At 44.3% G+C, this 24,764-nt stretch overlaps 1 protein-coding gene across 2 annotated transcripts in view; it reads right to left on the reverse strand.

Annotated features, from left to right (window-relative positions):
• Nucleotides 1-1,427: 1,427 nt before the first annotated feature.
• The window catches only part of B4GALT6 (beta-1,4-galactosyltransferase 6), a 295,718-nt gene continuing 272,381 nt past the window's right edge, over nt 1,428-24,764 (reverse strand). For both annotated transcript variants that reach the window (XM_069620961.1, XM_069620962.1), the window contains exons 7-9: nt 16,295-16,417; nt 9,584-9,685; nt 1,428-6,699 (exon numbers count right to left, since the gene is read on the reverse strand). In XM_069620961.1, coding sequence (XP_069477062.1) covers nt 6,552-6,699; nt 9,584-9,685; nt 16,295-16,417 — 373 coding nt within the window. In that variant the 3' untranslated portion in view covers nt 1,428-6,551. The remainder of the gene's footprint in view (nt 6,700-9,583; nt 9,686-16,294; nt 16,418-24,764) is intronic.

Raw genomic sequence — 24,764 nt, forward strand, 5'->3', positions numbered from 1 at the left:
TATAGCATCCTGTAGAAGAGTGTCTGATGTAAAGGTGCACAAGGTGTACAGGAAGACTTGTGGTCTGGCAGGGCTGACCACCTCTTTGACTAGAAGGACTAAGCCATTCAACAGTTATTTTGCATCCCTATTTTCATGGCCAGTCTAAGTTGTGCGTAGCTAAATGTGTCAACGAATACAAGACAAGCAATGTGGGACCAACAGGTGTGTCGCAGTTTCTCATCATGCGCAGGACTGTTCAAGGCGGTGGTGGCAGAGACTATAGCACGATGGGTGCGTGAAGTGGCAGGGAGACAGGACTTGTTTGGGCTTCATTCAGTTAGAGGCACAATGGCTTCCAAAGTCTTGGAGGCCAGAGTGAGTCAGACTGGCCTAGTGGTGGTACGTTCAGAACCTTCAATTTCAAGCCACTAGCGAGCGTAGCAGCGGCTATAGTAAATAGCTTTGAACAAGCATAATACTCACCTTCGGTCTGGACATAGAATGAAGATTACCCCTGTTGTAGCGCAGGGAGTCTTGATTCTATTAAAGACAGAGGCGAGCATTATCCCGCCTAGGAGCACAGGGCATTAGAATTGAATGTAATGTTATCATGTGTTGGTGATGCGCTTCTTCGTAGGACCCTCCCTAATGCAAGTCTTCTCTGATGGGAGATGACCAGAAGGCGAGCTGAATGTCCAAGGCCGAGTGCAATGATACCTTGCAAGGGAGGTTGGCCGCAAGAAGAGCTCTGAAATGGAGTAGCCGTTTGGTTGCTGCTGACGACAGAGTTTTGTTTTTTGCAGTTTGGCGCGAGTATGCCTTTTCTTTTAGGATGTTGGTTGGAAGGCAAGGAAGAGTAAAGGTCCTAGGCAGGAAGTGATTCATGGAGCCCAGGGACAGGATAGGGACATGGGACTAGCAGAGACACTGGGGCTCAGCTCATGAGTAGTTTTTTTGAGAAGTTCTCTGTATTATGAAAATAAAAAGAATAGAATTAAAGGATGTTACGCATAATGCTCGCCTCTGTCTTTAATAGAATCAAGACTCCATACGCTACAGCAGGGGTAATCTTCATTGTCACACACGAACACAGTTAAATCAACACAGGTTTTTTAGTTCAACACCAATTAGCCAGGGGAGACAAAAGTAGCTCCTGGTAGCTGTTGCCAAGCTAACTAGGCTCTTAGGTTACAGGCAGGAGCTAAATAGCCCTCCTCAATTTCAAATCCTGCTTCTTACCTGGGGATGGCCGGTCCTGCCATCAATGTGAAGTAGTCCAATGTAATATTTACAACTTTGAAAAACATTCTGGGTCATTTTTATATCATTTCAGGCAAATGAGTTATCAATGAGATTATAATAAATGTAGGGCAAGCAACTAGTCTGCATTTATGTATAGGCATTAATCTGCATGTCTCGAAGATTGAAAACACAAAACGCACTCAAACTTTCAGATCAGTATATTTCAGAAAAGACAATGATAAAAAAGTACAAACATTTCCATGGACCAAAAGAAACAAAACCATAGAATGACAATACACATTACATCTGCAGCAGTTATTTCAGTGCATTTTCCAGTCTCAAATAGCATCTATAAATAAAACATTAAGTACACTTTTTTCGAATTTTGATATGCAATGCTTCTGGCTGGCACCTTCATGGCACAGTATAGCCTTATGAGTGAACTCAAAAAAACATATATACAGAAAAAGGAGTCCTTGGTGTATTGAACCAACAAGGGGACTATGTTTGTTCCCTGGGGTATAATCAGCTTCTAAACCCAATTTTAATTTAACATATATCAGATATGTAATAATCCAAAGAGGGTGGTACATATCAAGTAAGCACTGTGCATTATGATTTGGCTTGTGGATGCACAATATGCATGCATTTTAGTTCATCAAAGTATTGCTATTGGATAACAATGGAGCATTCTCTTCTAAATATGCATAAACGCATACACCTTTGTACTATCATACTTCTACGAAAACTATCATTGCCAGTGAACCAAACTATGGTTCAAATCGTAAAAGATTCCAATGTCTTAAAAAAAAAAAGTGCACAAATTAATTCCACAGTATATTCTCACATTCAAATATGGCAATGTAAAATTTAAAAAAAAATAAGGTTGAAGGCACAGAATAAATACTGCAATCTTCCTTCACAGAGGCTGCATCACAATCCGAATGCCGAAACCAGGTTATTTAAAAAGCACAATACCTGCTTAAAAAAAAAAAAAAAAAAAAAAAAAAAGTCTAGATTGGTTTTAAGAACACCAGCACAACTCTTCCACACCATAGGTTTTGTGGGGACAAATTCCTCTCTACATGTACACTTCAACGAACCCCCATTCTCAGAATGGAAATCTATGAACGGGATGTGGGTGCCAGACTCGGCAGATCACATACCCATTCAAACAATATGGCTTACTGGAAAGTAAGTACCAGCAACAGAGAAATTGAAAATCACATCTTTGAGGTCTACCCTGGTTAGCAAATTCCATTTTTGTATATTGAAGATTGGCTCATCACACAGTATGCAAAACCATACTGCAGTAATGATTACTCAGCCAGGTAATGCTTCAGAAAATGCTGTTGTATGCTCCTACTGTACTAATAAATGTTGAATAGATCAAGACTAGCCAGAATCTAGTAATATTACTGTACATCTCACATGCCTTTAAGGCCAGTGGTTTACTCTGCATTCTGTAATTGTCTACTTGCCATATTTTCTATTTCTATTAACGTCTGCATTTCCCAATAGCTGGTCAGTTAACCTTTAACTAATTTGGGGGATTTTTCAAGGCAACAAACTAAACAAAACAAGGGGTTCCATTGCAAACCTCTTGCAAGCTTTAACAAGTCCAGTAAGGCATCGGACTAATTTCCAACATTGCCTCTTTCATCCTTTCATAAAATGCTGCTACATGACAGACTAAACATGGCGTCTGGCCGTCGGACTAAGCAGGTCTTGGATTGTGGAGCAAATACTTTAGGCAGAGCTTACAATGGGCCTTTTATGCAGAGTCTCCCTCACAATTTCCAGTCAAAACACAAAGGAATAGATATGTGTCAGTTTGCTCTGCACCAATGGCAGTAGATCGATGTGCTTGGTTTGTCCCTACACTGGTGCAAAACTGACCCACATGACCCAACCTATTTACTGCTGGAACTTTGGGAAAAGATAATCTAGCCCAGAGAAAATATTGCAATATTAGTTAACCCGCTCAGCACTTACAGACAACTTCCCACACTCCAGTTAAATCATTTTTTAAAAAAAGTAATTTGGTGCATCTAAAGCATTGCTAACTTCGGTTCTGGCTTTTGATGATAGCAAAATGTTCTTACACGTGGGAACCTACTTCTTGCACTCAATTTCCAGGTTTTTGCGTGTATTTACACCCACGCATTAGTATTCCTAAATGCGCCCCACAAACATTTTTAAAACAAATGTACTTTACCAGAGCAACCAGTCAAAAGTGTTAGGTAAACAGGAATGCGTTCAGCAGAATTAACGTTATGGGGGGCGGGTGGGAATGGAGGGCAAGAACATTAAATGGCCTATCCATTAGGACTGTCCCTGGAATAAGTGGCAACTTATGGTTCATGGATGTATTGAAGGTTTCTCATCACAAGTTTATTATGGTAATGCCTTGCAGACCATTAGCGCAACACATTTTTCAAGTGCAGAGGTTAGAAAAATGTTTTATATACTGCATGATAAATAGTACATGCGTTAGTGAGCAATGCAATGTTGCATTTCCAAATCAAAACTACAGTAATTACCATCCGAGTGAGCAATAAAGCAAGCATGCATGGACTGTGAAAAAAGTTCAGTTAAATGTTTTCACCAGGACTTTACCGTTACAATTCATGCCTTGGTTTTCAGGGGGCTGCAAATTCTCGCCCATTGCTTATTTACCCAGTCAGAATAGAAGCGCCAAAATCTGGGTCACTTGTAATGTTCCACCGGGCGTCTCTTCCACCACAATCTAGAACCCTGCACTTAACCTGCTACAAAATTAAGATTGTGGCAATTGGGTAGCACCCAGGCAGAGGCTCTTCTGTAGCATTTCCACACTGTGGCACAGTCCCTCACACCTAGTTGGGAAAGTCAGATCCTTCCCAAGTTTCTTTAGTCCCTGTAGGGATCACTGCAGGAAATCTGCAACTTTAAACAGGTCAATTTTAGATTTACATTGTTATTTAAAAGGAAAAACCAAAACGAAGCTCCCTTTACCCTAGAATTCCGAGGAGTCTGCCCTTTATCGCTGCAATGAGCGGTTGATTCACACAGGAGCGATAAACACCCTGATCTAGATTTCCTCTTGAACATGAGTACAAACATCCATTTCCTTGCACTCGGGAGATCAAATTGGTTATTTGACTGGAGAAGAGGAAGACCAGGTGTGAATCAATGAACATGATCTAGCGTTTCAATAATTTAAAGGAAGGGTTATGTTGGCACCCCCCTGCTTCTGGGATTTTCGGAGAAAATAAACAATAGTAATGGGCCATTAACCGACTGCGTTTTCATGAGCAGCAAGACTATTGTGTAGAAGCAAATGCGGTGTGCAGACCAGATTTATATCCTTAAAAGGCAATTGGTATATTAATTTACTAGTTGGAGTGTGAACAAATTCACACTGATATCCTACCACCATTTATACTTTTGTGCCCAACCAGGTGGCATGCTTGTTTGCCATCTAAAATCTGAATTGGAGACAGGTAATGTAGTGAAATACTGACAAACCTCTTCTCCCATCAACAAAGAATGGGAACCACCAAACAAAGAGGGAGACTATTCCAAGACCAGAGATGATGGTATGGGCTGTGGGCAATAGTTACAAATAAAACAAAGACCCTTCTGAGCATCAAGCCGCTTTTTTTTTTTTAAAAAAGGAGGTCGAACAGAATTCTACTTTAAGATTTCAAGTTGTCACAAAACTATTTTCCCCGGCAACAAGAAACAATTTCATTTTTAGGGAAACAAAATAAGGTTTCTGAAAAAATGATCTACGTAATATGGAAAAGCAAGAAAATACAACCCCAAGTAGTAAGCAGAATGCATATTCAATAACCTACAATCTATTTTATAACCCCATTTGGAGCATTTTAGAGAACTTCCTGGGCCCTGGTTTCATGCCTTCCACATTTTACAGAATGGCATCCTCATGGAGAGGAGACTACTACTTTACACAGCTGAGTGCTGATCACAGCAAAGGATACAATAGTAGCGGTTTTCTTACTTAAGATCAATGGATCTTTAAGTAAAAATTGCAAATGAACACTAATGCACCTATTCCCATTCGTAGTAACCAAATACCTTTCCATATAAACCTACTAAAAACGGCGCACAGCACACTCAAGTGCAGTCAGCGAACAAATCAATATCAACCAGAAAACACATTTAAACAAGAATACTCTTAAATGGTATTTGTGAACCGTGCAAAGAGTACCATCTATGTCCATCTGAAGCAAACCTGTTAATGAATTTTTCACCGTTTACAAATAAATAAAAAATGTATTTAAGAAATAACTTTTTGGCATTATCACTTTAAATTTGGCCAAGGTTTAAAAAAAAACTGCTAACCAGCGTGAAACATTTAAGAGCAAATTGATTTAGGCATAATATATCCCTGCATTTTCACACAAGTGGCACATGTGTACAGACGTTTAAAATGATCTGTACTGTGTATCATGATACATATCTTTCAAGGTCTTCCAGAATGCACATGCAACATACAAACAATAGAACTGAAATAGAGTAGAAAAAGTACAGTGCGTGAAGGAAATCACAGAATTGTACATGTAAGAAGTAATGTAAACTAGAAACGTACCATACACTCTGAATCCGAGTGCAGGAACGAAACTCGTGAAGGGTGCGTTGGAGTGAGGTCTACAAGGCCTGAAGCTCACAAACTGATGACCAGTTTAGTCATAGCTAGCCAGACTCTGAAAGGTCCTTCATTTTGTCATAGCATACGCAATGTCTTAAAACACATATTTACACTTGTTTCATGCAAATGAAGAACTATATATATAAATATATATGTATATGAAATTATACACAAAATGGCATCAAGTACATGCAATGGACTAACATGTGTTTAAAAACATTTGGAGCACATTAATTTACATAATATATTACTTTATATATCTATATATTTATATATATTTACATAAACTCACAATTTAAAATCGAAACAAAGCATTCCTCTCAACTTAAATTACATTTGATAATTATTAAAATGTTGTTGTGGAAGTTAATCTCCTGCAGATTCCAATCTTGATATCTAGTTCCGATGTTTTGTGGGTAAAGTGAGCAGGACCTCTCGCTGTAAAACGTGGCAACACCAGACTCCAATATTTCCTAGCAACATGCTGTAAACATCTCAGTGGCTGCTGGTCTTGTGTCCTCTGGGAATAGGACGTACGATCACACCTTACCTATCCGATGTATAGTAAAGTGTCAGAACGGCCAGTGGGTATGAGCTTTGCTCTGCTGAACGGTTTGTTCCAGTGCATTCTGTGCGTGCTGAATAGTTCCACGATTGCTACTGTATACCATCAATAGTCTCTTACAGGAGCTAACTCTGGCACCAGGTGTACAGTGATATTTTTATACAATCTGTTGACGTGTATGTTCGGAGCATATATCAAATTGTTGAGTCCATCAAGGTGCTGGCGCTCTTTCGAATACCGCAATAATTTGTACCTGTCCGGGTGAAAAAAAAAAAAAAAAAAGTGGCGTTAGAAAAATTGATTTGGAACTCCAGACTCCTACTGTCGCATAGGCCTACAACTTCAAATGGGGAAACCCTATGCAAAAGGGAATGTGTAACTGCTATAACAATTTTAGCACTGACGTAGACACAAATTGTACATCTTGATGCATGCCCTTAGCTCATTGCCTCGATAAGACACTAAGTGCAATGCTTTTTGGCAAACCAGTTTTCGTAAATCTGCAAATGTTTAATTTAGGGTCTTAAAGTGATCTGCAGTGAACTGCGGAACTCCTTATCGCCTTCAATTTTAATGAGCCCTTACAGACGAACAAATGGTCACCAGAACTTCATTATGCAATGCAGAACGAATAGCGTTGCAGAACTAAATTCTGGTGTTGTAAAATGCGCACCATACAATATGTGCAATATTATAGCTCAGACACTTCCTTTGTAACGATAGAATGTAAAGACATCAGAGTGAAATATTCGATTTAGTTTTTAAGTACTTGGATTGAACCTCTCGTGTGTCTTAGAAAACAATGCCCTCAAGTAAACCCAAGACAATCTCCAGAACGCTCTCTTCCAGCAGTTCCAGGAAGAAGGGCACCCTTTACCTGTATTCATTTAAATGGAACAACTCTCCCCCTGCAGTCGTGTTTGTAACTCGGGCGCTCCTCTTGCACCTTAATGACAGGGTGGATGAAAACCAGACCTATATAAGGTGTTGGCTTAGGTCCCGTTAACAGAGAAACTGTTACTTGACGAATTGAACATTACAGAAACCTAGCAAAGGCCGGGCCATCTACTGTGATTATAACCAAGGTTACAAAAACCACGGAAGAATAACATAGCATTGTATTGCACTGAGCACTGCCACCTGCCTCCCTCCCTCCCTCCCCCCACAACTTGTCAAACATTAATAGTACGACTAGTTTCTCACCACAACTTGACGTGATACCCACTCCTGTATCTTTTCCAAATAATAGACCTCACTTGTTAATAGGGTAAAGCCATCAGCCATGGCCATGATCTGACAGCTGTGAAAACAAGGTTGGCCTTTATTCATGAGGCTTATATCCCTCCATTGCACATCAACAGATTGTATAAATGGATTTGTTTAAACACAAAACGTGATTTACAAAATGTCTGCTCACTCCTTTGTCTTTCGACGGGCTCCCACTGGGAAGCCCGCCCGGAGGCAGCAGTTTTGTCTGGGAGAACATCGAAACTCCTCAGGTCTTTGCCCTCCACTGTGCGTGATTTGATCCATTTCTAACAGGGTAACTGTCCCTTTGGGGCAGCATCCACCCAAAGTTTGAATGGTGCATGAATGCTGATTGGCTTGGTTCCTGCATAGAAGGCGAGGGTCTTGATGCTGAAGTGAGAGTAGACCACTTGAAGATCCATTATGAAAAAGAAAAAAGAAGACGTCTGCATCAACCTCTAGCGGCCGCCAAGTCGATGGAGTGACTGCTGCCGATGCACAAGCCCCCTCTTCTGTGAGACAGAAAGATTTGAAACGGACAACTTCCTCTATGGGACTGGAGGGCCTAACCGGTCTCGAGACCAGCTACAGTGTTAGCCATCCCACAAAGTGCAGCGATCTTCCAGGCCTGCAACACCCAAATACCCTGGGATTACTGGCACTGCTGCGGTGCATCGTCTCGTTGAGCGCAGATCCGAGCGCTAACTTGTGGGCATCTGTCTGGGACTACAGAGACTCCATCCCAATTATAAAAGTCCTCTCAGAAGAGTCAGGGACCGAGTGAAGGAAGAAAATATGCTGGGTGACAACTGTCGCTGTCCTCCAAAGCCTGTCTTGAGCCTTCACAACCAAGTGCCATGAAGGTCATCTGCTGGGCTTCCCTGTGACAGAGTATGACCGTCTGCTCCCGCTAAATGTTTTTCCTCCTGCCGCCGAGGCCAGAGACCCGAACCACAGATGCTGTCTTACCTTGGAGACGGGCCGTTGACATCGCTTTTCTTCAACCTAGAAGGTACTGCATTCTCCTAGGTACTTACCTGGACAGGTGTGTTGCTGTTCGCTCCTCCAGAGCGTGTAGTGTGACGTTGGGGTTGATGACCCAACCGTATTCTCTCGTACCCAAGGACCCCTACACCCCCCGCAATAGGGCCTGAAATCCTTCAGGTGGCCTGCCCAGTCCCCCTGAACCCTAATGTGTTACTTAAAAGAATCATCTGTATATTTGCCAACTTTGACAGCGTCTGCCTTCCTTTGTTTTGCCACCCAAAAGTCCTTGGTCCCCCAGTGTCTTCATCTGACTTTTGCGACTCTCATTCCCCAGATAGGCTCTCCTAAAAGTTGCCTGTCTACCAGTATTGCTATTCCAGTGTATGTGGATTGATAAGCGATTTGCAAACCTAAAGCTACTCTTGTACTTACCAGATTTTCACTTAGACCTCTACTGCTTGAAATGAGAATTGCTACAGAAAATATGTATTCTCACTTACCTTAACTGCTTTGAATTTTACTTTGCCTAGTATATATAATAAGTATGTAACTGCAGTATGTGCTTCCTTGAATGAAAGTGTGCTCAAAAGGTCATTGTACTGAACTACTGCCCTTCTCCCTCCCAGACTAAGCCTGGCTGCTCAGCCATTGCTACCATACTTTTTAGGTAGTTTAGGCCAAATCTAATAATTGGAGCCTGGCACATCTAAGAGTCTTCTCAAGTCTTTCCACAGGTAGGCTTTAGAAAACAGCAACTCTGACTTTCTCCTGGAAAGGGCTATTTTGTCCTCACTAGATGTAGGCCAAGTGTCATCCAATTTGTTCAATCTAACTACTCTGGAAATCAATTTACAAATAGAAGTGTGTGTGCACCACTTTCATAGAGAAATGCTCATACTCACCGCCCTAAAAACTGGACTTCCCCTCGATGGTGATGTGGAATTGATTTGTATTTTCCCAAGTTCCCCTCTGGTCTGGATACATTATATCCCGCATAATGAACCCTGGTTTAATTAAGAAAAAGAAAAGATTCAGAATCACATTTTCATTACTGAAGATAAGAAAACACGTACACATTTGAAAATATCCCACATAAAAAAAACAGAATGAAGATACTGTTAAGCATCAATAGCCCGCGTGTTGCACATCTACAAATGCTTAACATAATCTGCAGTGCCAGGCTGAATATCCTTTTCTCGCTTAGGTCTGGAAATTGTGACGCAAACCCCACATTGCAGGATTCAGGCCCATAAGAAACCGTGCCTACACAGAACCTAGTTCTGTGTGCATTTGTGTGTGAACAAAGGGTGGGCATTTCACGGAGGAGAATGGGACAGTTGCATGCGCACCTGGTTGAGTGCATCCATACATGTTAACACAATGCGCAAAAACCTTTGCATTTTGAACAGGACTGGATGAGCATGCTATGGGTGAAGCCTGGTGCAAGAGAAACCGGTTTGAGAATTGGCAGCCTACCAAGACGCTGATTAGAGAACATATGGCTGCTGAGTTGCCAATTCAAGCAAGGCTATTACTTTTAGTGCTGCTGTGACATGGTGCCATGAGAATCCTAACATTATGGAAATGATGAACTGCCTTGCGCTGCAATGATACATTGTCAGAGATCTAGAATAGCTGAGCGTTTTGGCCAATTACAGCATTCAATTGTTGTGCTCTGCTTACACAGAAGGATTTGAGAAAATGCATACAAGTTATTTTAAAAAGGCTAATTTAAAAAAAAAAAAAAAAAAAAGGCGGCCATATCCAACATTCAGATCTATTACAAGAACATCCCCTCTACAGGGAAAGGCTTATTATTGGTCAATGATCGTCGGGATTTCAGTAATCCTTGTAAAAGTGCAGGACAATTAATCGTTTTACGATGTGGGATAGAATTGCTGGCTGTATGGCCAGTTCCTTCACCATAGGACATTCCCACTCAAAATCCATGCCAATACATTTCTGAACGCATTTTTCAGACAAAGCGCTTCCCACTTTAACATGCTAGGCCCGGCGCTGGAATATGAATTGTATGTGAAGTAAAATCGTCTGATTCAAACAACAACAAGCACCAGAAATGTAATTCACGCAGCCAATATAAACGCCTTAGTTGGAGGCCCGATAATTTCCTCAAGCACAAAGATCTATTCAAGAAATTCTACGGAGAAAAGCCCTGCGCTGTGTACTAGGACTAAATGAACATTCTCGGAAGAACGCTGCTGTCTAGGGTTAGCCGAATAAAATGTGCGACTGAATCAATGGCATTGAAATGTAAGCAATATCTTAAAAAGACAAGAAGAAGTGATTCTCAACAGACTTCCTGGCTGCACAGTCCCCTAGACCCATATGGAACACCTAAATATGTGTCTTCTAAAACATGAAGGGGTAGTTATGTACGTTTGGTCAGTGAGGCGGAGAGCAATGAATATACATAAAGCTTTATATATGCCACTGCTTGAGCTCTCTCGTTTGAAGGACAACCCACTCCTGTCGCCTACCCCCTGCCAGAACCCCACCGCCCCCCCCTCTCCTCTATCCTGCCTGCCCTGGACACCCATTACCAAGCTGCAAATTAAAACGCAACATGAGTTAGTGAGCTAGGGTTCAGAACTCAGAATCTGTGCCTTCTGAAAGGGGCCATGGCCAAACCTCTTCATGAAGCACACAGCAGGGGCAGAGTCTACACAAATGCAGGTATAGGTGACCACGTCTACCAGGCTAAATAGATGCACCAGCTCGAAAATACTCATTTTAATCTGGAGCCTAAGGGGAGGGTGGGTAGAGGGGTGCCTGATCCTTAGTTCTTAAAGTTTCATTCAGTGCCAAGCTTGAAACAACTTCCGACGTTCAGAGTGAGACTCCATTCATTCTAAGAAGGGAATTCACTTCCTCGCCGTATGTTTTCTCACAAAAGAGTTCCCCATTCTGCCAAATAAATAAATGGTCGGGCATGACACTTACCTGGCTGCCCATAACTCCCCCTTAGCCAGCCCAGGGTTCATTTATACAGTCTTGATTTGCCAAACGGCCCTGTACCTTTAGAGGGGAAGTAGGCTAGCCCTGAAATTCGCTTTTAAGAACCAAACACGTTTTCCAGTCAGTCCTGAAGCTATGTTACAGAGCTGCAGGTCCACGGCATCTCTAAAAGTTTGCATAAGCAAAGAAAGACTTGCATGTCAGATTCACATACCAGAGTCGAACTAGTTAGCCCAGTATAAAAGTAATGATTGCTTCCATGGTAATTTCGGGCACTCTTGACCCAAAGCTCTTCACAACAAATTTGAAATACTACTCTGAATTATGCTAGGCAACTTGGCCACAATCAAAAAGGGCTATAACTTTAAAAATCAATTTAGAACTACCGACCACAAGCTGCCCCACTATTCCAAATTCAGTGCGCAAGTCAAATCTGACTTAATCACTGCACTTGTAATTTCATATTTAATATTTTTACTAGATGATATATCAGTGTTGCCTGGGCTTCCATCCCCTCAGTAGGTACAGGTAACTGTGCAAAAGGTGGTGCAGATTGGTGAAACAGTGTGGAATTGTATCGGGAACAGAGTGGGAGCCACAAACCCACATTTTCACTTTTGATGAAATCCGGGGCAAGGGGTGGGGTGTTCAAATTTCCTGCAGCCAGTAATGTCCGAAGGGTCCTAACAGGTGACTGTGCAACATTTGGTGCAGATTGGTAAAATGGTGTGGAATTGATTAGGGAACATACATGAAGCCACAAACCCACATATTTTCACTAATATATAAACAGATTTAAGACCTTATGGCTTTAGCATTTGCTAGAGACATAGGGCCTCATTACGAGGTTGGAGGTAGTCATGGTGCTTTTGAATCGCCCTCGTTCAATGGGGAATTACCGGTCTATTCCGACCTTTGCGAGACCGGTAAGTCCCCATTGAAAAAAAAAACATTCCCCATTCCCATTTGAGCCCCCATAGGGCTCAATGGGACCTTTATTAGCTTCCTTAACGCCTGGTAAAACCAGGCGTTAAGGAAGGGAGGCGCTGAGACCTCGGAATAGGGCGCAAAGGGATTACCGGCACTGATGTCCTTAACAGTGCCCGGTATCCCTTTGCGCCCACCTCGTAGTGAGGCCCATAGTGATTGGATACATTAAGGATGGAGCCTAATCAACCTGCGTTTTATTGCTCCGTCTATAGAATTGACCATCCCCCCACTCTCCTGACCAATAATAAGTTGCTCTCTTTTCCCACTTCCCTCTTGGCCCCATTGCCCTACATGTGGCCACCCTCTCCATACCCACTTTGTAACCATACAAGCATGACCCTTCTAGCTAGTTCATGTGGACTTGTTTTACAAGGGAGTTACAAGTTTAACCATACTGTGACCAGTGAGAGCTACTGAAGCCTTTATGGGCCAGTCCACGACAGACTCACTGCTACACAACCCTTCCTCCCTCAAAATGTAAAATACTAGGAAGAAATGAAAAATATTCAGAAAAAACCTGAAACTCGATGCGCGGACAGCTACTGGGCCATTAAGGCTACGGGTTACTGATAATGTGATGTTAGCACATTAACCAAACAAATTGAACATAACGTTGAGCAAATGTTTTCTAGAATTGAAAGTCCCAATAAAACATGGGCTAAAGCAAGAGCAACCTATACCCCCTGCCGAGAACTAAAGAAAGCAATCAGCAAAATCTGCTCAGAGAGCTCAAACGCCAAGGAAAACATGATAACATATCCTCTGACGTGATGTGGCAGATCTTCATATAAAATCAGTGACCGTAGGAGAAATTCTCAACCAGCCCCACTAATCAGAACTACATGGCCCAGTCAACCAGTGCTGTTGGGAGGAATACCAGGGGAAATCTTACTGTTTTTGGACCCCCACATCACGGATTGGTTGGTGGGCCTGGGTCACCAGCATATACGCCCTTCGAGTCCAGCAGGGACATAGCCTTAAACTCCCTGAATAGTATGTCCAATCTTAGAAATTCTGGAGAGCCCCACATGTATGGTTTGAACTCTGGTGAACACAAGGCCTGGATACACCGGCCAATTGAGCAGAGAACAAATGGCGGAATGATTTATCAAAGATCTACAGCATTCAAGTAGTAATTTGGTGATACCTGTAGAGGTGTTGAAAACAGCAACTTAAATTTTTGCTTCCAGTAAGTACAAACTTACTGTTCTCTGGTTAGACTGCTCAAACCTTTCCTTTCAGGCTGCAACTCCACAATGGGACATTTGTTTTGAAAATGCACAGTGATACAGGGTTCTAGTGGAGGTTTATAACTGGGCCACTAGTGGCGAGCACTTAAACGGTCATAGTGGTCCTCAACTATTGATCTTGTTCCACATTGCTAGGACCTTGGCAGAATACTTGCCATTTGTGCATGCTGTAACATACCAGACAGAGGGCTTGCCAGGAGAACAGATGGACATTGTCAGTCTTTCTACATGCCTATAGTTGCCTTTCCCTTTATGCCTATGGGAAGGACCTGCTGCTGATATGCCAGGGTCTTCCCTCGATATACGAGCGTATTGGAGCGGGGTTGGGGGGGTTCCACGTGACTCTAGGAACGGATCGTACAGTAGCATCACTGCAAGGTGATCAACTTGCAGTGATAACATTTATTTTGGTATTAACCCTTTCCCTTACCTCATAACACACAAAGGTACAGCCCAATTACCGGAGGAAATCAAAGTCCTGGAAGCGAAAGCTAAAAATGTGGGGTACTTGCAATTTACTACTCTTTTGAAAGTTTCGAAACAAGGCGCGTACTGCAACAAAGGTAGGGTTTTGATTTTCTTTTGTAAATAAGCGCTCATCACCCCCTGCTCTCTGGTTCCCCAAAAAGATATTTATAATTTCAATCATTGGAATGGCTTCTTGATTATGCGCTGAGAACTATTTTTAGGCCATGTTAAAAGTGGCAATGCCACCATGGTGGCCACAATAAAGCAGTGGCAGGCTGTTCCAGTAAAAATTCCACTCCTGTGGAGAATTCATGACCAGGTTTTGCGTGGCACTTACATGGCGCAGGATGAATACTCCTGTCACACCCTCAACCCTCGTCTCAACGCAAGATAGTCCAAATTCACACCAAGTAATTGTGCTGTGGAGCTCATTTAAACACATGTGGGGCTGGGTAGTTGAACTGTCACTGGATAATGCATTTGAACAGGCAGGTCTACTAAAAGGCAATATTCCTGTGTCAACTGCATCAGAGCTGAAACAGTTTGGGATCATCTTGTATACTGGTCACAAAGCCACGGGGAATACATAATTTCATGTATAATACTACAAAATCACCAGCAGAACAAACAAAACCAACTTCTGGCAGTAAGCACATAAGGTTGAAGATCGGAAGAGATTGGTATGGAAAGCGAGAAACTTACATTCACGGAAGGTAAAGTGTTAATGGCTTTATGGGGTCACTGCAATTAAAATGGCTTCCTTTGCTCCTATCGTCCTTGGGAAGTGATCATAAATCAGTCACAGCATATATGGCCACTTCTGGAATGTGGTTCACAGAAGTGAGCAAGTGACTACGAGAATTGGCCCAGCAAGAGTGAGCCACTACAGGGTCTCTTGACAAGTCAGGAAGCAAAACGGGTGTTCGAATAAACTAGTAGCAGGTACTGGGCAGAGAAGGAAAACAAAACCAGCTTTGGCAAACCAAATATTTTTGGCTTCAGTGCAAGTGGGGTCTAAATCCCCTAACCAGGGACGCCATTTCACCAAAATGCCAGGGGTAGCGGAAGTGACATCACACGACCATTGACCTCCGATGACATCACAGGAAGTCATGTAATTTTAGCCCACCCCAAAGTGACATCACGGGAAGCAATGGGACACCTTCTTTCACCCCTTGACAAAACAAGTGTGGCATCACATAGCATTGTTTCTAAGTACACTACAAAAATATGCTTACGATATTACTGTAAAGTTATATACATGTATACAAGAAGGGATCACCATATGTATGAATATCAGTGCGTATAGGCCCACATTACCAAATAACTGAATGCAAGAAGACGTCCAAGGCCAACTGATAATGTGTTATGTAGCACTTAGGCTTAAGCACTTCATATAGAACAAATATACATATATTACCCAGCCTGTGTTGGTACTCATTTATCAACCACTGCATGATGAAAGGCTGAGTTGATTTTGCAGGTAGTCGAACCTGCAGAACACATTAAAGCAGTGAGTGCTCAACCCACTGAGCTATCTTAACGGTTATCGCTATAGCCATCAGAAAACCAGCCGCTCCAGAAACAAAGAGCCACCTGCTGCTGGCCACAGCCCGGGAGCCTCAATTTAAATTCATAAAAAATAAATTAAAAAAAGAGAACAAGTTTTTTTCAGGGGTAGCAAGGTGCGACCCCTGGCGACCCCTAAATGATGTCCCTGACCCTAACCCCTGTTGCCCTATTAAAAAGGTAGCTTAAATTCAAAGTGCATTTGGAATTTCCGCAGATCGGGCTGGTTCTTGTGAAGGCCAGTTGCTGATGCACGTGCGGATCGCCTCGCGCTTTGGCTTTACGCTGTTGGATAAAGGAGGAGCAGGTGGGAAGGGGGTTGGCATTTACACATTGTGTTGCTGAAGTAAAACGCCTCACCTGTTCCAAAGGTCATCGTCCTCTCCACCCCAGCCCCAAAATGCATTGGGAAAACCGTTGATTTTTCGAAACTGTTCCGTCGTCAGTCCACTCACCCCACCAAAGAACTCATTGTATGGAAGTCTGCAATTTAAAAACAAAAAAGACATGAGGTAACTTTAAAGCAATCCCTTCAATGAGAAACACCTTCACATCTGCCGTTGATGCAAGAACACATTTAACTTATTATACCTTCCTTATACTTTTCTCAAGAGGACCTAGGAAAATGTCATGCCTTGTCGTCGAGATAACAGGTGCATTGCTGCTTCTGGTACTGGGCTACAATAGCAGTGGGCACAATGTACTTGACCAAGCCCAAACTAACTAAAGCACGTGGGATGCTTTACTACCGCCTAGTGTTCACGACTACAGAGGTGTAGCAGACCAGCTCACTAGTGTGGCATTTATTAATTGTTTGCACTTTTGTGGCTTGCAACTTGAAACGTTTACCCACCCCTGTCATGACTATGCTGCATGCCAGAGGATGCCTGAAGGGGGGGGGGGGGGGGGAGAGAAATGGACAGGTAAGGCGAGTACCAGATTTAGAGAGTGGATCCCATTCCCAGGAAAGCATTAGAAAAGGATTTTCTCCCCCCCGCCCCCACTGTAGGTGACGGCCTTCAGTCTCCACCATGCGAAATGACTGGCCTTTAGCCTCATCCATACAAGTTCACCTGCAGTCAGTATATTCTTGGGCATAACCAGCCTGCTATTGACAAGGCGTGCGACAGAGTGTGAGGAGCATCCATAGCCCTACCCCTCAATCTCCCAACGTAAAAGGATTAGGCTCAACAGAATGGACTACTTTGTTGTAGGGCCAGAGCGCATCCCAGTAAAAGGGAGCCTGGTTGCCCAGTAGTTTGGTGGTCATCTGCCTAAATCTTCAACAAGGAGAACACTGTTATTCAGAGGAACAGGTAGCAATGACAGTTCAGGTTTCAGAATTGCTGGGACCTATTTAGCTCCGACTAGTAACTTAGGGGAACCCGTTTAGATCGACACCAACAGCAGCGTGCGCCTCTCCAGTCCAACTGGTGCAAAACCTACCCATCTGATTGCAAATAAGAACAACAGGACAATAGACAACACATCTAAGGCGCATTTAACTCATAATAAAACAATTAACACAAATGTATGGGTTACTTCTCATGTACCGGTTAAAGTAGTGTCTAAAATGATTTCCAGAACTAGTCCCCATTCTTCTCCCTTTACCTGCATCCATAGGGTCGGGACCAGAGCATTTTCCAGCAGAAAACACTTTGCAGAAATTCACTGCATAGCAAGGCACAGACAAGCGGCCGTACCGCTCAATGTGCAGCCCCTGCCTCGCTCCAGTCTTCTGCCATCTGTCCGGGCTGTACCAGAGCGATGCATTTCCAGGGAATGTGGAAGGACGTGTGGCGGAAAAGAAATGATTCACCAGGACTAATGTAATTACTACAGCAAATATATTCCTACTGCGTCCAGTCCTGCTTCCTCCATACTCTTGGTAAACTACCAACAAAGGAATAGTGGAGGAGTTGAGGACCTCGCCTGACCTAACCAAACAAGTTCTGACCAAACCGGGCATCGGCTCAAGGGCTGGTTACCCATACAGTAGCGTCTATGAAATGCCCCAATTAGCCTTCACCTTCACTGCAAGCACTCCCTTGATTAAGATAGAAGCCTAAGAACCGATGAGAGAAAAAAGGTGTGTATGCAGGACCACCTCACCCTTAGGGAAGGCAAACGCCTGTAACTCCCCCATATGACAGGCCTAAGTGACCACCATCAAGAAGGCACTCTTCCATCAAAAGGGTGGAAACAAAGCAGATACCATTGGTTCGAATGGCTTCGGACTCTGCGATAGTAGAACCACTCTAAGCAGCACATTAAGTTCCACAATCGGAAGCGTAGCCTGCACTGAAGGGGACAACCTACTGAGACTCAGCGTGCATCTTGATCAGTGGGCTTAATAGAGAGAACTACTTCTTATCTGACCTACTGCTGAAAAGGCGTGACAAGCATCATTTCAGCCCCTCTCAAAACTCTCGCCACTCCTTCAGAACCCTGTGAATCGGAGGAAGGGGCAGGGGAGACCAGTACTTTGCTAGTCCTTCCAAAGAGATAAGCACATCCCCCAAAGAACTCAACCCCACTCCCAGCCTCAAAGTGGACAACGGGCATGCTGGATTTTGGAATGTCGCATATATGTCGCCCAAGGGGGACCCTTACTCCTGAAAGACAGGGTCTGCCACTTGAGGGTGACGCTCCAATTAGTGACTGTCAGCGAGCCTCCCTGCTGAGGGAATCTGACAACTTGTGGATCTTGACAGGAAAGTACAGCACCAGTGGTTTAACTCCATTCTATATCACCCACATCTGTACTGCTAGGATGCCCAACTGCAGTTGCGCCGTCAGTCGTGCTGCCAGTTGAGACATGTACTACCTGGCCCATAATGTTCGAGAGGAGAGCCTTCAAGGCACAGAAGATCGGCCGGAGTTCCAGCTGATTGATGTGCCACTGTAATGGTTCCCGAGACAACAGCCCACTCCATCCCAGCAGCCTCTCTGGAATAACCAAGCCGGCCTCTTGGGGGTGTCATGACTACTTCCACAAAGAGGCTAGACAAATCTGTACACACCTCATCCTGGCATAAGGCACCTAGCGCATGCACAAATCCAGAAGTCCTAAAAGCATCTGGAACAATCATGCCATCACGTGCCTGTGGTTGAGAAGAATGAAGTGTGTGAAGGAGGCCCTTTTATTCCGATTCTCTCCTCCATGAGGGAAGATCCTGGCCCTTTCTGTATCCCACAGAAAACAAAGGTCAAGCTATGCAGAGCCATCAAAGACTTCTTCTTGACACAAAGGTGGGAGGAAACTGCTGCCATCAGTTTTGTAAAAACATGTGTGTTCCCGGTTCAGCCTGAAGGGCAGCACCCAGTACTCAAATTGTCTTGCCTAGGAAAACCCAAGAACCCCAGAGCAAGCTGCCACAGAGGGTTATGTAGTTAAGCATCCTGTAGATCAACCAAGCGTAGCCAATCGTCCTGACAAGGGGCCACCAATCCCCATTAGCGCAAGCCCCTTGACCCTTTCCAAGAGAAGGCAAAGGCTGAAGTGGTAGAGGTCACAATTGCTCTCAGGCCAGCCTGGTTGTGTTAGGGGATGGTGAACAACCGGTATTACCCAAATTGTTCATTTACAATTGTTCGAATGAACAATTGACCGAATTTAAAGGGTCACAATTGATATAGATATATATATATATATATATATGGGTTTTGGGGGGGTTTGGCGTTGGGTGGGGGGTTTACCCCCACATATATGGTACAATTGACCTTCACAATTCGGTCAATTGTGACAAGGTCAATTGTCATTCGAGCAGTTGTAAAACGATCAATTCGTATACAACCGAACAGCCTGGAGCAGCAGCCCAATCCTCCGATATGCAGAAGAGACCTTTTCTACTGTTCCGAGCAAATGCAACTTGTGAATCTCCTGAATGAGGGGCAAGGAGTGAAAATGACAAAGCAGAGGGCGACGAGGGGAAGACTGAAGGGGAAGAAGAAAGTCCCATCTCATAATTAACTGACCCCCATTAGTCTTATGGCCTTCCACAAATGCAAATGGGGAGATGTTCCGCATAGACTGGCGTGACATGAGTGAGAACAAGCCCATCATTGCCTCAGTGGAGGAAGAACCAGGGTAAAACTGTGCAACTGGAGTGCTGTGGTTTTCTGCAGTTTGCCCAAAGGAGACCTGTTTGATGAGCTTGCCATTCCTGAAACCCTTTACAACTGCAAATGAGCGTGATCTCTGCTTCTCCTGGGAGGAGAGAAGAGGCTTCAGCTGTCAGCATTGGTCCAAGGTTTGCTGAATTTATTTTGGTAAATGGCACCTTCTCTGCATTTTATTTCACTGAATGTGCCGATTTATTTACCACAGACAGCAGGGGTTCAGAGGGCATTATTTACCTTAACCCAACTAACATAGCTGTATGTGGTTAAAAAAGAAAGTGTGACAAAACCAAATATGGCAAACTTGCCATTCTGCAAAAGTGAACTACACTGTCTGCTGGCCTTTTTCTTCAGCTCCTTGTCTGTTGAAGAGGTTCTAATTGGAGGTCCAGGATGTTCTCCTGCACAGCTAGGTTGAATTGGCTTGGACTCATGTATGTCTGATGCCTCATGCCAAATCAGCATATCCCTAGCTGCCAGATCAATATGGACCACAACAGACTGCATGATCTCCTGTACTACCTGGTCCACCACCACTAGTTCAGCCAAGAAATCTTACTTATGAGGAGATAGGAATTGCTCAAATTCAGTGAGCTCCTTTGAAAGCCTTTGATTTGCAGCAGTCTGCATTCGACTGCGTATGGTGGCAGGCCAGGTTGTGATAGGTTCATTTCCCCCCCCATCCCTGTTTCCAGCAGCTGGTGGTCCTTCCCTATAACTGAGGCAAGGGTGGTCCTTCCCTATAACTGAGGCAAGGGTGGTCCTGGGAGCCGTCTTGTAGTACAAGAATCCAGCTGCATCCAAAGAGTAAAGTATAGGGGTGCACAGCCAGACGGGTCTTCTCCGACTGCAATGGTCTGCACCTCACATCTATTCTTCTGCTGATAATTTGGCTAGGAAGGGGCATTTGACACCATTTGAGATTCTCCCAACACATCCTTCCCCAAAGGGACTCCTGTATGTATCCCCTAGAGGCTAAAACTGCCGACAGGTTCAAACGCTTCGGACTGTGGCATCTCTAGCAGAAGCACCAGTTATCCCCTCATGGAAGGCCATAGGGGAAAATGGGAGCTCCTCTTGGCGACTATCTGGATTAATCACCACCTAGTCAGCAGCTTCTGAATCTAGTGGAGGTGATGGGTGGCCCACACTGTGCCAGAGTCGATTGAGTCTTGATTGGTCCTGAAGCCAGAGGTGGGGGTGCCACAGGTGCAGCCCACCAAGTTGCGATTTGCCCGACAACTGCTAAGGCATATCTTGCTAGCTAGATTGCATCTGCCTTGGAGGCTGCAGGAACATCCGACAATGCTGTCACAGAAAGTCCCTCATCACATGAGACTATGGTCACATGGAATTTGGCGAAAAAGTGGTCCTTCACCTGAGTTGATTGCAAGGGCTGCATATCTGTTAGTTCCCAGGATGCTGCCAAGGCAGGAACCCATGAGGGCACTTGCATAAGCCAAAAGGTCCAAATAGAGCACAGGGGAGGTGGTCTGTGGCAGGCCCACCTTGGGTGGCAAAGACATGTTCGTGAGTGCAAGCCATTGAACCAAGGGGGAGAAGGGATCGCTGCCAAGGAGGGAGCACAATCCCCATCCACTGACAAGCACCTGAAGGTCTTGCAAGTGTTACATATGGCTCAAGAATCACCCCCAGTCTCAAAGGGAGTTCAAGTTTTTTTTTTTTAATTCAAGACTATGTGGGGCCAATGGCCCTCCCACTCGCCCTCATCTAGTTTAGAACCTCCGCTCCATCCAGATATCCCGAATCCCAGGTTAGTAGATTACCAAGGGGGGACCCCCGTCCCTGCCCTCTTACTAACTAGACCCATTCTCTGCTCAAGATGAGGCCCTGAAGACCCAATGCCTTACCGTACACTAGACGCCCAGCAGGAACTAACCAACTCTCTACACTATTCCACTGTTGGTGTTTTCATGGGAAAAGGGATGGTGCCTTACAAACATGATTCAGGCCCCTTGTCTATCAGGTCAACTCTCACCTCTCCCTTTCTACAGTTACTGCTTGCTCTACTCCGGCTCACTCCTCCCAAAAAATCTCCCTTTAATGGTCTCACTCCTCCTAGGTCTCCCTCCTTCACATTACTCAAACACCCTACATTCACCCAGTAACATTTTCACAATCACTCCGTAACACTAACCTTTCTACCCACGCCAACAGTTTGCTTCCAATCTCTAACCAATACCTCTCCTGCTCCACAAAATCTCCACAGTTTACAGTTCCTTCCACCCTGCTGGTCTTTTGGTCATCCTCCACCTCTTGAGAACACCTGAATAATAATGCACACATCCCGTTTCCAGGTTATATTCACTTCTCTTGGCCAGCACTGAATCCCTTTCCCTGGCCAATCTGCTGTCTTAGGTGTACGTTTGTTGCAGGGTTTTGGTTTCCCTTCTGATGGATGGCACTCTCTCTCTCTCCGTCTGTGACGGATTACTGCAGCGGTAAACCAATATTCTCTCTTCAGTTAATGGTTTTTCTTAGATTCTGGTTCTGTTGCTGGAGCTCTGGAGATAGAAAGGCACTGGCATGTACCCAAAGTTGGTGGAAAGGCTGGCAACACCCTTTTCAACTGGCCCTGTCCTCTGGCTGAGGACCATCTCTGGACTTCTCCCCAAGCATACCACCTCCTTCTGCAACAGGTGCTTGACAGCGTTTGGCAAGGCCAGAAAATTGGTCTTGTGACACAAGGCAGAGGAGATGGCAGACTGAGTTTCCTGCTTTTGGTGCCTGGTCTGCCATTTTAAGGTGCATTTATGCACACTTGCGCTTGTGCACATCTAGTATAGCATCCTTGAGTAGCCCCTGACGCAACAACTTCTCCCCATTCCTTTTCTGGAAAATCGCGAGCGCAAGCCCAGTGTTGGCTCCTGAACAGGGAATGCCTCCCCTGGATTTAGCATCCTCAGCGAGATACTCTAACGACTGTCCAGTTTTAGCCTCCCTGCAAGGATCCTCAGGGATTGGCCTGGACATACAAGCTTTAGCCTCCCTGAGGAAAATATTGGGGTGTGCACCTGGTCTTCGCCTTAGCCCCGGAATGGCGAACTTCAGAGACCACCCAGGAAGCTTGAGGGCTGTTCGAATCCCCCCTGACCGAAAGACTCAAGGAATCTCTCCCCTCCTCCCCCCTCAGCTGCAGGGACCCAAAGGGTCCCAGAAGGGAGGTCCTCCAAGTAGCACAAACATCTGGTTAGACACCAAACAATGTCGCAGGCACTGCACCAGTCCCAACAGTGATCCAGGCCAAAGCACTCCAGACAAAGGGAGTGAGGGGCCAACGAAAGGATCTGTGGTCCGAGGCCATGACAATATAATCAGTTTTACCCAGCATCAGTGGCTGGAAAAAGGAGAAAGAAATAAATAAAACGCTGGTGTAAAAAAATCAAGCAAAAAGGAGCCGAAAATGGCTGCTTGGGAAAGTGGACAAAACGGGGAGAAAAAACTGGTATACACTGGAGGCCGTCTGTCCACTGCAGAAAAAGGGACTTGTAGGATACAGCTGTGGATGGCCTGGATGGGTGAGGGTGTGTGCTTTGTGCTACATTCTTTCTTGCGAGGGCATTTTCTGCTGGTCATTTCCCATGGTCAGGCAGGTCAAAGGTATGGAAGAATGGGGCCAGGACGTAGGAATAAGATTTGCAGCAGGCTATATACTAGTTCCCGGTTCCCCAGACATAGTTCATGCCTACTAGATGATGCTGGGTACCAAGGAGCACCTGCTCATCGAAACCCATACTAGATACCAGCAGTAGATGGGATAAACAGGAGAACACCAAAGACATGGAAAAGGACACCCAGTTAAATACTACTATAATAAAGGACCTCAATTGCGCAGCCATGGAAACTGCAACAGTGTTATGAATGATTTCACCCTGTGCTGGAGTCTTGCATGGTCATTTTGCATGGACGCCCAAAAATCCTTAGGCACCTAGACATCGCTTCAAAGCACACTGGAATTAGGACTCTTTCATAAGATTAGATCGATGACCAAAAAGGAGCATAATGTTTAAAATCGAAATATCGGTAAGAAAATCCATATAGGAGAAAAAACGGGACATGGCCAAAGATAGGCATGGATGGTAGAAGGTGGGGGGACGAGGGGTTAAAGTGGATGTTTAATGTGAGTATGGTGATGAACCCACACATTAATTTCAAAGAGCTTGAATAGATTTAAATCAAATCAATGGGATATGGTCAGAAATGTTTAGCCTGTATGCTTTTGGGAACAAACCCATCCTGTTTGCATGAATCGTTCTCCCTCTGTATCAACACATCTATGCTCAAACTGAGATAATGAAAATAGACCAAGTGGTCACACTTAATATTTTATAGCCAAACTGCCTTGAAGGAGGGTCCCCTACTGCGTTAGGTGGGCATGCTAAACATTTTGTACAATTCAGGAACGCACTTACAACATGTGCTCCTTACGCTCTTCGTTGACAGAAAGCCCAGCACATCTGTTTCACTGGTCTGTGACAGTACCAGTGCTGAAAATGTGCTCTCCTCTCAAGAGAAGTAAAGGCATGAACTGAGGAATATCACGTCAGTTAAGTGTATGCTATGTTAGTTTGCTTTTATGACGCACTCTAAAACTACATGTGCTGGAAAATGACTAATGATACGACAACACACCTGTACCAGAAGGTTAATAAACTAAGGCTTCAAATAGAAGGATCAATGCGCCATG

Source organism: Ambystoma mexicanum, chromosome 5q (assembly GCF_040938575.1).
Source record: "Ambystoma mexicanum isolate Mex_15411 chromosome 5q, UKY_AmexF1_1, whole genome shotgun sequence".
Classification (NCBI taxonomy): domain Eukaryota; kingdom Metazoa; phylum Chordata; class Amphibia; order Caudata; family Ambystomatidae; genus Ambystoma; species Ambystoma mexicanum.